At 37.0% G+C, this 15,313-nt stretch overlaps 1 protein-coding gene across 1 annotated transcript in view; it reads left to right on the top strand.

Annotated features, from left to right (window-relative positions):
• Positions 1 to 15,313, top strand: part of Simc1 (SUMO interacting motifs containing 1) — a 77,996-nt gene that overhangs the window by 51,811 nt on the left and 10,872 nt on the right. Inside the window, exons 6-9 of the mRNA XM_047555282.1 lie at positions 4,326 to 4,478; positions 6,510 to 6,638; positions 14,121 to 14,277; positions 14,445 to 14,529. Of these exons, the coding sequence (XP_047411238.1) occupies positions 4,326 to 4,478; positions 6,510 to 6,638; positions 14,121 to 14,277; positions 14,445 to 14,529 (524 nt within the window). The remainder of the gene's footprint in view (positions 1 to 4,325; positions 4,479 to 6,509; positions 6,639 to 14,120; positions 14,278 to 14,444; positions 14,530 to 15,313) is intronic.

The following is a 15,313-nucleotide window of genomic DNA, read 5'->3' as shown; positions in this document are numbered from 1 at the left end:
CTCACAATATGGAGTGTGATTCTTGGGCTTAAAGTAGACATTTTGGGAGAATGCTTATGGCCTCTAAAACCCAGTGAGGTCCTCAGTTTTGTGTTTAAGTAATGAACAATAAATCACATATTCCAGCTGGAGGGAAAAAAAAAAGCTGTTGGATTTATCAAGCAGTAGATACTAGATTGAAGTGGTAATTACACAGATGTATGAATACATTTATCTCATCAAATAAAACCTGTGCTATTCAGCAAAGGAAGCAATTAAGAATGTGAAAAGCGAACCTACAGAATTGGAGAAAACCTTTGCTAGCTACTCTTCTGACAGGATTAATATCTAGAATATAAAAAGAACTCAAAAAACTTTATACCACAAAAAACCCAATTAATAAATAGGCAAATGAATTAAAAACCCTTCTCAAAAAAAGAAATACAAATGACCAACAAACACATGAAAAAGTGTTCAACATCATTAGCAATTAGGGACATGCAAAGCCAAGTGACACTGAGATCTCATCTCACACCATTCAGAATGGCAGCCATCAAGAATACAAATAATGTGAGAAGGATGGTGGAGTGAGTCGGACATTATTACCCTATGTACATGTACGATTGCATGACTGGTGTGATTCTGGATTGTGTACAGCCAGAGGAATGAGAAGTTGTGCTTCATTTGTGTATAGAATGTCAAAATGAATTCTGCTGGCATATATAAAGAATTAGAACAACACCAAAAAAGAATACAAATAATTATAAATGCTGGAAAGGAAATCGGGAAAAAGAAACACTTTACCCTGTTATAAATTTGTACAACCACATGGAAATCAGTATGGAAGTTCCTCAAGAGACTAGATATGGAACCACCATATGACCCAACTATACCACTTCTCGGTATTTATCCTAAAGAATTAAAGTCATCATATTATAGTGATACATATATATCCACGTTTATAGCAACACAGTTCACAATATATGGAATCAGAGTAGGTGTCCATAACAGATGAAAGGATAAAGAAAATGTGGTGTATATACACAATGGAGTTTTATTCAGCCATGAAGAAAAATGAAATTATGTCATTTGCAAGGAAATGGATGGAACTAGAGATAATTATGTTAATTGAAATAAGCCAAACTTGGAAGGTAAAGGATCATATGTTTTCTCTCATATGTGGATGCTAGAGAAGAAAAAGGCAAAGAAAGGTGGAATGCGATCATATGAAAAGCAAAGGGAAATCAGTAGAACAGAGAAAAAGAACCAGTGGGTGAGAGAAGGGGAAGTAGGGGGAAAGTACTGGGGAGGGATATTGGCCAAATTAGATCATTATATTGTGTGCATGTACTGATACATAACAACAGATCTCACCATTATGTACAGCTATAATACACCAATTTTAAAAAATGAGGGAAAAAAACCTGTGTTCTTCATTGTATGCAGTTATACCTCAAAGAAGAGTTTTGAGAGAATGAGAGGAAGGGAGGAGGAAGAGGAAGGTCTCCATAAGATTTCCTCTTAAATGATTTTCTTTTCTTTCCTTCCTTTTTAACTGTGCATACAATGAGTAAACTAGTTCTCAAAATTTAAGAAATTTACTAGCCTCTAGGTTCCCTCACCTTGTGTTTCCTTTCCCAACTGTGTGGCTTAATTGATTCTTTTGGATGTTCTCCTCCATATTGCTATGATGTGCTTATACTGCCACTTCTTTTTTTTTTTTTTTTTTTTTTTTGCCTGGGTGGGGGTCCTGGGCGTTGAACCTAGGGTCACTTTGCCCCTGAGCTACATCCCCCTTTTTTAATTTTTTATTTTAAGACAGTGTCTTGCTAAGTTGTTGAGGTTGGCCTCTAACTTGTGATCCTCCTGCCTTAGCCTCCCACACGAAAGATTAGGAGTTAGCTTCTCTTTCCACTCCTCTTCCCCCACCCCCACACATTTCCCAATCCCTATGCAATTAATATAGTTATATCATAGTTTTATTTAAATTAGCATTCAATGTTTCTGTTTCTTTGACTATGTATGAGAGTTCAGCCATGTATCATGATTACTTTCCCTTTCATTCACATCGTTTGCTTTCCATTGAGTTAATTGTCCTCTTTTTAGTCTCCTTGTTTTCTTTGTGCATAACAGAAGTCAACCTCAAATTCTCTGCCAACTTGGTCTCAGTCTCCCTTTAAGATGTTTATTCACATCGGGAAATCTCCCCCAACCCTCCACCCCATACTGGAGATTGAACCCAAAAGATATGTACCACTGAGCTATATTCCTGGTCTTTTCTTTTTATTTTTTATTTTGAGATGAGGTCTCACTAAATTGCCCAGGTTGTCCTCAAACTTAGAATCCTCCTGCCTCAACCTCCTGAAATTACCAAGTATGTACTACTGTGCCCAGTCACAAGGGTTATCAGTTTCTTCTTTGTGAAGATCTGAGTTGAAACATTTTGACCTCTTCAAGCTGTACTGGTTGTCCTCTTTGCCAGTATTCATCATAAACTTGAAGATTCCCTCTAACTCTTTTCAACCCTGGATCTCTGTTTCTCCTGTGTCTTTCTTTCTTGGTTTACTCCCTTGTTAGTTTGCTTATTTTAACTGTATGTCTGTTTGTTTTGAGATAGGGTCTCACTATGTCACCCAGGCTGGCTTCAAACTTCTGGGTTCAAGTAGTCCTCCTGCCTCAGCCTCCAAAGTAGATGCAACTACAGGTGTGTGTCACACATCCAACTGACTCCCTTGATTTGTTGAATCCAGCTAGAGCTTCCACAGAAAATTAGATTAGAAGTAAAGTTTTTGAGATCTTGTATATCTAAAACCTTTTTTCACACATATTGATTGATAACTAGGCAGAATTTAAGTATCTAGTTTAGAAATAACTTTTCTAAACTTTGAAGGAAATGTTGTCCTGTAGCATCCAAATTTGCTGTTAAGAAGTCATAAGCTATTTTGATTACTGATTCTTCATGTGTGTCCTTGTTTTTTCCTCTGGAAGTTTGTAAAGCCCTCTTTTTTGTCCAGTGTGCTTGTTGGAGGTCTGTATTCATCTGTCATGTTTGGTATTCAGTGAACCATTTCAGTCTGGAAAAGTAATTTTTCATTACGAGAAAATGGGTTTCTCGTTTTTATTATGATGTTTCTAATTTTCTGTCTTTCTTTTGTGATACTGTTATTGAACTCAGGGCCACTTGACCATGGAACTATATCCTCAGTCTGCTTTTTTTTTTTTTTTTTTTTTTTTTTTTTTTGAGACAGAGTTTTCTGAGTTGTCCAGGCTGACCTCAAACTTGTGATCCTCCTGCCTCAGCCTCCTTAGTTGCTGGAATTATAGGCATGCACCACCGCACACAGTTGTTTCCAATTTTCAAGAACTCTTTTTTTCTTAAACATGTTCCTTGTTATAATCAACAAATATGTTCTTGTTTTCTTCTTTCCTGGACCCATACCATTTCCTATCTTCAATACTGGTCATTTTTGTTTTGTTTTGTTTATTCTCTGAATAACATCACTTTCCACCAAGTTGCTTTTAAAAAAAAAAACAAAAAACAACTATTTAGTGTCTGTATCTTTTGTTAGAAGTTTTCTAGACGTCTGATAAGCCTTGGTAATTTATCCCTGTCAAAAGGTAAGAGATTCAAAAAATGATGGAAATTCTGGGAACTTGGGAGTACTTGTCATTTATGCACTTCCCTATAGGTGGAACTGGTTTCCCATCTCTTATGAAACTGGTTTCCTGTTTCTTATACAATTTCCCACATCAATGCCTCAGCATTTTCAGGTCTTTCCACCTGAGCCAGTTGAGTTTTCCAATGATTTCCAGTTTCCTATAAGAAAGACAAAGAACAGGATTCTAGGGTTTTGGAAGACAGATGTGGGAAGGTGACCAGGGTCTCTGTATTCAGTATTCATGTGTTCATTTTCATGCCCCTGTTTGCTTTTGTGTCCACACTGCATCTGGTATCCCCATTCAGAGACTGTTTCACCTCTCCACAAAGGGAACCTGTAGTCTACAGGGTTGGTGAAGGATATAGGGCTCTAAAACTTTCTTAAGCAACTCTAAACTCTTCTTCTTATTTTAACATACCCCCTTTCAACCTTTCTTGTTCAGAGAAACCTAGTACTGTCATTTGCAAATCTTATTGAAGATTTTCTTTCCCTTTATAGCCATGTTGCAACTAAATGTGGGGTTTTCATTAGTCTTGTTCAAATAAATATTGAAGATAGCCTAAAAGTTCCCTTTGTTGCCTTTGGGGAAACCCTGGTGTCTGAGAGCCCAGGTTAAAATTAAAGCCCTAAACACCATAAATATACCAGAAGTTTAACCTTTTTTTTCTAATCTTTTTTCCATTGCAGAGATGTTATCAAGTGGCTGGTCAAAGCAGTAACTGAAGATGGACTGACTCAGCCCTCAAATGGGAATCAAACTTCTTCAGAAACAGGAATCTTAAAGGCCAGCGGTGGCCACCCTTCTCCCCAACCTAACCTGACCAAGAACACCAATCAGTTGTAAGGGGCAGGCAAAGTTGTCTTTCCCTGGGCTATTGGGATTTAGTGTTTTAGAGAATAGCACCTGTTCCAAAGAGCAGCTTACTCAAAATTAACAACTCTTGCAACATAGACTAGTTCTTACTAAGGACTTATTTTAACTAAAAGCTAAATTTCTAATTCAACAGAAGAGAAGCAAATGCTTTCACTCCTAGATAAATAAGACTTCACACAGGAGTACAGATTGACAAAGCAGAAGTGAAACAAAAGCTAGAGTACCCTGCCCTCCCATTCCTGGGTTCCAAGAGCCAATAAAGGGTTATAGCTACTTATCATTTCAGATCTCCACTGACATGAGAGTGGTGGGTAGTGGCATTCCAACAACATTTAGTCCTCGGATACCTGTGTTTCACTCCCTTATTCCCAGGGGAAAAATAACAGTTCAACCTGCAGGTTCCAAAAGGTATAATGGCAATGACTCAGACCAGGTCTTGTAACTTCAGACTGTATGGGAAAGAGATTTACAGTATTTCCTTTTTCTTTTTCTTTTTCTTTTCCCTAGGGATTGAATCCAAGGCTTTGCACATGTTAAGCAAGTACTCTACAAACGAGTTACATCCCCAGCCCTTTTTATTTTATTTTGAGATAAGGTCTTACTAAGTTGCTGAGGTTGGCCTAGATCTTGCAATCCTCCTACTTCAGACTCCTGAGTAGCTGGGATTATAAGCATGTGCTGTAACACCCAGCTCACAGTATTTCTTTTATGGAGTTGAGTGTGGCCTTGACATTTCTTAAAGGGTGACCAGTATTTTAGAGACTAGGGCTGCCCTTACATGAGTTACATAGAATTCCATGTCAATCATGTTGGTAAAAGCCAGTCACACTTGACATTGCAAATTATAGCATTTGCACCTAAATTCACATTGTATTATAACATAGTTGCAGCAACCTGACTTTCATATTAATCCTATGAGCTTCAACTAATTTAGAAGACAATTTTGTCCCCAAAGGAATACAGTAAAGCATTTATTTTGGCATATTCTGGAATGTCCCTAGAGTGGGGTTTTCCCAGAGACATCATATACAGATCCAAGAGGAAGGTAGACAAGGCTCCTTCAATAGAAGCTAATCTCGTATAATAATCCTCATAATATATTTTATATGTAAATGCTAGTAGAAATAATAATATTGTATCATAATCCTATCAATAATAATTAAACGTACTACCATTTACCATCAATAAGTGCCTCTCTGTCAGATATTTTATACATCACTCTTACCTTGTGAAATACACGGTATTATTTCCCCTTTTATGAGTGAGAAGACTTGGATTTAGCAGTTTAGTAATTCCTTGAAGGTTGAACAGCTTATCTTTATATACCCAAAATCTGATGCCAGAACCCATTGTCTACCTGTTATGTCTCTGACTGCAAATTTTCTGAAAACAAGCTCTTTCTTCATCACACATAATACATCTTGAGAAAGACTGGTGTCAGGTCAGGCTCACCTTTCTGAGGTATTGCCTGGATTCCTAATGCCACATCAGGTCAGCTTTCTGCCACAGGTAGGTCTGATGGAAAAAGTTAGATTCCACCAGTGGGTGTTCTGAGACTGAACTTAGTATGAAACTAGTAACAGGAGAAAAATATATGACATACATATTTTCTCCAAAATAAAAAAATTCAAATAATTTTCAGTCACTGAGCCTGTTTTATCATACACAAAATAGGGAAGTTATAGATTAGATGGTTCTTAAAATTCTCTCCACCCTTAAGATTGGGCAGTTCTATTTTTGAATTTCAGAGCAGCTTGCTTTTGCAGCTCAACCCAGGTTCTAAGAGGTTCAGATAGTATGAGCTGGCAAAAGAGTTTCCAGTAGGTGAAATTTCTAGATAAAAGCATGCTGATGGTTTGAGTAGTTCTCCCTGACCCAGTATGTGCTTTATAAGATCCCATAATAGTATGCTCTCGGCATGCAACTGGTAGGGCCTACCATAGGATGGCCTCTTGCCAGGCCCTCCCACTCACTCGTGTCCTATCTTCTGGACTCAGGATTGTGTGCCAGCTTCAGAGGATGCTGTCCATAGCCGTAGAGGTGGATAGGACTCCCACCTGCAGCTCCAATAAAATTGCTGAGATGATGTTTGGGTTTGTGCTGGACATCCCTGAGAGGAGTCAAAGGTGAGTCTAGTTGTGTTTTTTCTTTAAAAAAGAAAATTAAATACTTCTAGAAAATCATCTTGCATAAATTAACTTTTCTATCTATCCTGTCTGCTGGAAACAATTTCAAGAGAAAATCCCAAACTGTAGTTTAAAAAAGAAGTAAGATTGATATGTCATTTAAAAGGAGGTTCCCCATTCATTGTTACTATTTGCAATTAAGGCCTAATTTCTTGGGAAGAGGCAGGAGACCCTAAATGGAGCCTAAATTTCCTTACTGTATCCATTCGACTAACAACTTAAATCATTCTTCAAATTTAGATTTAAAATAGGCAAAAATAATGTAAATAAAATTGATTCTATTTTAAAATCTTCTCAGAAAGGGCAAATTGGCCACCCACCCAAATTATACTAGAAGATACTTTGACCTTTAATTTGATTCATTTAATTTAGATAAAATTTATATACAATAAAATTATTTAAACTAACTTACATAAATATCATTCAGTGAGTCTTGACAAATTCATACACCTGTGTGACTTGGCATTTTCCAGTGACTCATTGATGGTATATAAAAATTCTGCAACTTTGGTAAATTCATTTATTCTAGTAGTATTTTTTGTAATTTTCTTAGAATTTTCTACATACATAGTTGTCTTGCCTGCAAATAAAGAGATTTTAATATCTTTCTTTCCAATCTGTATGCCTTTTGCTTCTTTTTCTTGCCTTATTGCATGAACTAGAACCTCTAATAGAATGTTGGAGAAGTGGTGAAAGCAGACAACCTTGCATCATTCCTGATCTTAGGGGGAAAACATCCAGTCTTTGATCATCAAATGTGAAGTTAGCTTTAGATGTTTCATAGGTACCCTTTGTCAGATTGAGGAAATTTTTTTTCATTTCTAGATTTCCGAGTGTTTTTCTAAAGAATAAATGTTGAAGTTTATAAAATATATTTTCTACCTTGAGATAATCATAATTTTTCTCCTTTATCCCATTGACATAGGAGATTACATTGAGTAATTTCTTAAAGTTTAATGAGCCTTGCATTCCTTAAAAAAAATCTAATTGGTTGCATGTTATCCTTTTTATATATTGATGGATTTAAGTTGCTAATGTTTTGTTAGGTTTTTGCATCTGTGTTTACAAAGGATAAAGATCTGTCATATTTTCCTATAGTGTTCAGTCTCGCTTATATTTAATGAAAAGTAAATTAAAAGCTACACTGAGTTACCGTTTCTCACCAATCTGAATAGTAAAAAAGAAAAATTGAAGAACAGTAATACACTCTATTAGTGAGGTTATATGAAAACAGGTACTCATTCATTGCTGATGGGAATGCAAAAATGGTACAAGCCTTATGAAGGGGAATGTCTCAATATCCAGTAGAACTTCTAAAGGTACATTCACCTCTTGATCCAGCAACCTCATTTCTAGAGTTCATCCTGAAGACACATTTCTAATAATACAAAGTATTGGTACAAGGGTCTTCACAATATTGTTAATGATTACAAAATATTAGAAAAAAGCCACAGTGACACAGGCCTATAATCTCAGCAGCTTGAGAGACTGAGCCATGAGGATTGCAACTTAGCAAGACCCTGCCTCATCATTTGCAGGTAAATGGGTGGACTAGAGAATATCATGCTAAGTGATATAGGCCAAACCCAAAAAACTAAAGGCCGAATGTTTTCTCTGATAAGCAGATGCTGATCCATTGTGGGGGGTGAGTAGGGAAGAATGAAGGAACTTTGGATTCTGCAGAGGGGAGTGACGGGAGGGTTGGGGCTGTGGGGATGGGAAGGATGGTAGAATGAGACAGACATTATTACCTATATACGTGTATTAAAAAAAATTTTTTTTAAAAAGACCCTGCATCAAAATAAAAAGGACTGGAGTGTAGCTCAATGATAAAGTACCCCTGGATTTTGTGCATGCATGCAGGCACACCACCCCCACACACAAAAACAACAACAACAAAAAAAACAAATGCCCATACCTATGAGAGTGGTTGAATACTTACTGTATATCTTATACACAATGGAGCATTATGAAGTTATAAAAAGATAAAAATTTAAAATGAGGAAAATTTCAACAAACTGACTTGTAAGATATATTAAGATGTTTTTTAAAAGAGAAAAATACAAAAGAATATGAATAATAATATACATATCTTTTTCTAAAAAATGAAAAAATCTAAAATATACATGATTATGATCATTTATGGAAAAAAGTTACGGTAAACTACAAACTAATAAAATTTCTTACAGAGGGTGAATGAGAAGTAAAGGGGTACAAAGAAGAAAAGGTACTGGACTGGGCTGGCAATGGTAACAGTGATGGTGGTAAATTCCTTCCTGAGCTTGCCTTTTTGTATAGTTACAACTTTTAAACTTTTGGGAGCCGTGATATTTTACATTCCCAAAAATATTAAGGGGACTACAAACAAATTAATTATATTTAAAATTAAAAAATAATGGGGGAAGAAGGAGCAATAAGCCTAAGTAACTTTTGTTTTAGGGGTTTTTCTTTGGAGTGGGACAGTGCTGGGGACCAAACCCAGGGTCTCATGCATGCTAGGCACTGAGCTATATATCCCAAGCACAACAGGTAACTTATTTATTTATTTATTTATTGGTACCAGGGATTGAACCTAGGGGCACTTAACACTCAGCTACATCCCTGACCCTTTTCATTTTTTATTTTGAGACAGGGTCTCACTAATGTGCTTAGGACTTCTCTAAGTTACTGAGGCTGGCTTTAAATTCACGATCCTTCTGCCTCAGCCTCCTGAGTTGCTGAGATTATAGTAATGTGCCACCACATCCAGTCATGAAACTTTCGTTTAAAAAAAAAAAAAACTTTTAAAAAATATTTATTATTAATTAATTTATTTTGATTCATTGTACACAAATGGGCACAACTATTGTTTCTCTGGTTGTACACGAAGTAGAGTTGCACCATTTGTGTGATCATACATTTACGTAGGGTAATGATGTTTGTCTCATTCTGTTATTTTTCCTTCTCCCCATTCCCTCCCCACCCCTCATTTTCCTCTATACAATCCATCCTTCCTCCATTCTTGCCTCCCTCCCACCCCTTTATATATCATCATCTGCTTATCAGAGAGATCATTCGGCCTTGGTTTTTTGAGAAGAATTATAGATGTACAGGAAGTTGCAAAAACTATTAGAAAGAGGTACTGTGTATCCTTCACCCTGTTTTTCCCCAGTGCTTGAGTCTTGCATAACTATACCACAATATGCCAAACAAGAAATTAACATTGATACAATCCAAGACTATTCGAATTCTACCCATCTTACATGCACTTATTTGTGCATAGTCTGTGTATTTTTATCACATGTAGATTTATGTCAACATATAAAACTTTTCCATAAGGACCCCTCATGCTAACCTTCTATACAAACATCCATCCTTCCCAGCTCCTAGCAACCACTGATTTGTTCTTCATATCTGTCCAAGTAACTTAAAACAGTGTTTGGACTAAACATCTTCATGCTAAAGATAGAGTGAACTGTAATATCGAACTCTAATTACTGGGTTTCTTTTTTGAAGAGGCAGGGTTTAACTATTCAAAAACTGTCTTATGTGTAGTCTAGGATAAAACAAATAAATTTATTATGAATAATGAGTGCCATGTTTCTCACTGTCAGAGAAGAGTGTTACACATATGAACGGGGAAAGGATAGAGGGAATCCTGTGGTACTGGATTAGAATTGGAGGTACCAATATAAACTTGTGGTTTCTAACAATTATAGATAGATGTGTGAGGGTGTATTTGTATATGTTTGATATAAGCAAAGTTTGTGTATGTATGTGTGCACATTCATACATCTGTTTCCTATCTCTGTACACTGAGGAAGCATAGAAGCATAGAGCATATTCACCTTAGTTGTAGTGGGAATACCTTGTACCCAGATCTTTGAATATAAATATCAGCAGATGCTGAAAGGATTCAGCGATCCTTGAAGAAATGGCTGACTCCAGAACTGAGGAAGGAATAATACAAGAGAAGCCTGAAATACCTTGTATCACAAAGTAAGAAAGTGTTCAAAAAATGTTCAAAATATGTCCAAAGACACATAAGTCAGCTTACAGGGCCTCTGTCGGTCAAATTTGGGATAATTTGAGCTCCAAAATGATACTGACAGTGAAGGATTATAACAAAACTCCACTACTGACAGAAAGGGAAGAACAGAAGGAACCTTTCTCTACCATAAAAAAGCAAAACATTGTGGGTGAGGTGGCTCACATTTGTAATCCCAGTACCTTGGGGGACTGAGGCAAGAGGATCACAGGGTCAAAACCAGCCTCAGCAATTTAGCAAAGCCCTAAGCAACTTATTGAGACCCTGTCTCAAAATAAAAAATAAACAGGGCTGGAGATGTAGCTTAGTGATTAAGTGCCCCTGGGTTCAATCCCTGGTACCAAAAAGAAAAAAGAAAGAACCAAAATGGAAGAAGAAATGATGAATTAAGGAAAAAGGAATGACGGTTTGACAAACATCATAATAATGATTAATTCAGAATGAGTGGACACTAAAATGGTGAACTTTTATGAAGTGACAAGATATTTTATTGCCTCCAAGTATATCCCCATGACATACTCATTTTTTACAAAGGAAAAATATAGTACATGGAGGCACGACCTTGATCAAGTGATCGAAGTTAATACCAGCAATAGGACAAACTGGCATTATGTGCCTCTTATTAGGACACACTGAGAATTACAGCATCTTTTTTGGAGTTCTCCTGCCAAAAATGTATAACCTTGATCCATTCATGGGAAAATATTAGACAAATCTCAAATGAGAGATATTCTATAAAAAATTAACCTGTGCTTTTCAAAAATGTCATGAAAGACAAAGCAAGATTGAAGAATAATTCCAGATTAAAGGGCATTAAAATAAAGTCAGGTGCAGTGGCATGTGTCTATAATCACAGTGACTCAGGAGCTGAAGCAGGAAGATTGCAAGTTTGAGGCAACCTGATACTCAACAAGACACTGTCTCAAAAAATAAAAAGGACTGGGAATGTAACTCAGTGATAAAGTGCCCCTGGGTTCAATCCCCATTACCTGTAGTGGGGGCAGAGGGAGAGCAGACAGCTAAATGTGATGTGTGATCAGAAATAACATAATGAGGGCAATAATATTTAAAAATCTGATTTTTAGTACAGTAGTGTGTGTATGCTATTTTCCTGGGCTTATTTTGTTCTTGTTTTGTTTGTTTTTTGGTACTGGGAATTGAACAGAGGCACTCTCTCACTGAGCCACATCCCCACCCCTTATTTTTAATTTTTTAATTTTTTAATTTGAGACAGGGTCTTACTAAGTCGCTTAAGGACTCGCTAAGTTGCTAAAGCCCATCTCAAACTTGCAATCCACTTGTCTCAACCTCTCAAGTCACTGGGATTACAGGTGTCCATCACTGCAACCAGTAAATTTCCTGTTTTTTTGTTTGGTTGTTTTTTTTTTTTCTTTTTAGTTATACATGACAGAAGAATGTATTTTGACACATCATACATAAATGGAGTATAACTTCCCATTCTTGTGGTTGTACATGTGGAGTTATACTGGTCTTGTAGTTATATATGAACAAAGGAAAGTTATGTCCGATTCAGTCTATTGTCTTTCCTATTTCCATCCCCTGTCCCTTCCCTTCATTCCCCTTTGTCTAATCCAGTGAACTTCTATTCTCCACCACCCACCCCTTATTGCATGTTAGCATTCAAGTATCAGAAAGAACATTCAGCCTTTGGTTTTTTTGGAATTGACTTATTTCACTTAGCATGATAGTCTCCAGTTTCATTCACTTACCAGTAAATGCCATTTCATTCATCTTTATGGCTGAGTAATGTTCCATGTGTATATATACCACATTTTCCTTATTCATTCATGTGTTGAATAGCCCCTAGGTTGGTTCCATAGCTTAGCTATTGTGAATTGAGCTGCTATGAACATTGATGTGGCTGCATCACCATAGTATGCTGAGTTTAAGTCCATTGGGTATACACCAAGGAGTGGGATAACTGGGTCACATGGTAATAAGCCAGCACAAAATTTATGCAGGCTGTGGCATAAAAATTGGATGATAAAATGCACTTCAAAATAAAAGGTCATTAAATAGGAAAATTGTCTTGTGAGCAAATAAATATAAATTACACATTAAAAGAATTTGAGGAATAGCTTGCAAATATTCAAATACAATAATATGAACTTCTGTGTATGAAAGAAAATGTAGAAAATGTTAGGTAAACACATTAAAGAGATGAGATGTATTTTAAAAAACAATAGAGTCTTTAAAAGTTATGAGTAAGAAGCAAAGGTTGAAAATATTCATCCTTCTTTTTAAACTTCGTTTTACACAAACAATATGTATCTGGTGAAAGACAAAGTACGGGAAAATTTAAAAAGCAAAAATGAATTTTTTTCCTTTTTCTTTTTTTGAGCCAAGGTCTCACTGTTACCCAGGCTGACTCTGAACTTCTGTTCAAGTGTTCCTCCTACTTCAGTCTCCCAAGTAACTGGGACTGCAGGCACGCACCACGCACCACTTATCGTGTAGGGCATCACTTCTTGCTGCCATCTCCTCTTCTTCTCTCAAGCTGTCTGCCTCCCAGAAACTGGCAAGGACTACTAAACAAACCAGAAACCTTCAGTCAGTCCAGAGATGCACCTGTGTACCTGAGATCCAGAGCCCTTTCGGGAAGCTGACTACTTAAGAACAATGAGTGTGATTCACTTTCCTGAAACAGCTCATTTTGTCACTCCCTTGCTCAGAAGTTTCTAAAGGTGCTCCAGTCTGCCTATGCTGTGTAACTGCATTGAGCCGTGCCAAGGGCAAGAGTCCCTCTTGGACTCTCAGAGTCCTAGGTTCTGAAATTTATGAAGCCACAGTGCCACAGCTGTATGTCTTTTACTTCTTTTTCATTGCCTGTGTTTTTCCCCTCCATTGATGCCTCCTAGAGCACTCTTACAGTATATCCTCCTCCTACTTTCAGTCCCCTGACCAAATGTGTTCTCTCTTCTCTGTATCCCTGGTGCACCACTAGCACCTCACACATACATATACTTGGCCTATGCCAAGTTCCTGTTGCACATCTCCTCTTCCATTCAACTCTCAGCTATTTTAGAACAATACCTGCCTTTATCTTAGAATTCCTTCTTGTGCCAAACACTATCTGGTACATTACAGGCATTCAAAAATATTTATTCTCATATTTACAGTGTAATATAATTCTTTTTAATGTGTCCTAAACTTGTCTTTTTCAAATGTCAGACTTTCCTTCATACTGCCAGTTGTTAATTCATAAACAAATCCATTTCTGTCCTATCCATAGGCATTATGATTCTGTAGGCCTCCACTGTATTATTTCCTCTTAGCTTCTTCAGGTAGTGTTAGAACATTCAGGGTGAATTATACTATATATTCTTTGAAATATAATCCTGATGGTTAACTCCCTCTTCTGCCTCTCCCCATAGAGAGATGTTCTTTACTACCATGGAAAGCCACCTTCTGCGCTGCAAAGTGTTAGAAATCATATTCCTTCACAGCTGCGAGACGCCTACTCGCCTGCCCTTGTCTCTGGCCCAGGCCCTCTATTTTCTGAACAATTCCACATCACTACTTAAGTGTCAGGTACGTTTTTTTCCTGCCTCAATTCCTACACCACCTTTTCCCTAATTATGCCCATGGGATTTTAGCTTATAACATTATTTAACATTATGTAAAAGTTACTTGAAAACTGTACAAAAACTTTAATGGGGGAATGCATTTATTATCGATTGCTTTTGTTATCTCTGCAGTCAGACAAAACCCAGTGGCAGACTTGGGATGAACTGGTTGAGCATCTGCAGTTTCTGTTGTCCAGTTATCAACATGTTTTAAGAGGTAAGGAGCACTTGTTCAAAAAAGGTGTTGTGAGATGGCTCACAGTCAACATGGTTATGGATAATACTCAAGGGATTCTAATTTGTTCACTTTTAAATAAAGTATTGTGGGTTGTAACTATAAGGGACAATGAATCACATAACTGGAATCACTAATATGAAACAGAAAAATCGCATGTTTTTGTTGTGACTGATAGTCCAGTGGGCCTCCTAGTCATATGATTGTATAAGCAAAAGTCATCATAGCATGAAAGGTTGATTGGCCCTAACACCTGACTCTGGCCTCTTGCTGCAAGGCCCTTGTTGGGTTGATTGTTCACTGACTATGGGCATTGTAAACATCTGTTAATACAATGCAAATACAGAGCAAATCAGTGGCAAAATGGACCTGTATATCTTGCAAAAGATGTGAGATACCCTAATGATAGCCCATGAAACTTGCTCTTCCTAGAAACTCAAATAACAGATGAAGCCAGTAATTGGTAAGAATCTTGGGAAAGTTAGACCAGGTTGACACTCAGGAGGTGAATATTGACAAGGATAATGATGGACTAGCTGCTTCATATGAGATTTTGTTACCCAAAGGTTATAGAAGACCTTAGAAAAACGAAAGAACTAACTGCTGAATTTAAATTTTTTTATAAAAGGAAAAATAGTAACTGGACAGGGAAGAAACCTGACATTTTTCCTGGATGTGTTGGGCTGAAAGAACACATTATCATATATGCAGTGTTCTTGCCAAAAATCCATGTCCTGGATCTCTGCAGTCAGACAAGGAATCACAA

Source organism: Sciurus carolinensis, chromosome 6 (genome assembly GCF_902686445.1).
Source record: "Sciurus carolinensis chromosome 6, mSciCar1.2, whole genome shotgun sequence".
In the NCBI taxonomy this organism is placed as follows: Eukaryota; Metazoa; Chordata; class Mammalia; order Rodentia; family Sciuridae; genus Sciurus; species Sciurus carolinensis.
The sequence above is the reverse complement of the archived record's forward strand: the minus strand, read 5'-3'. Positions and strand labels throughout refer to the sequence as shown.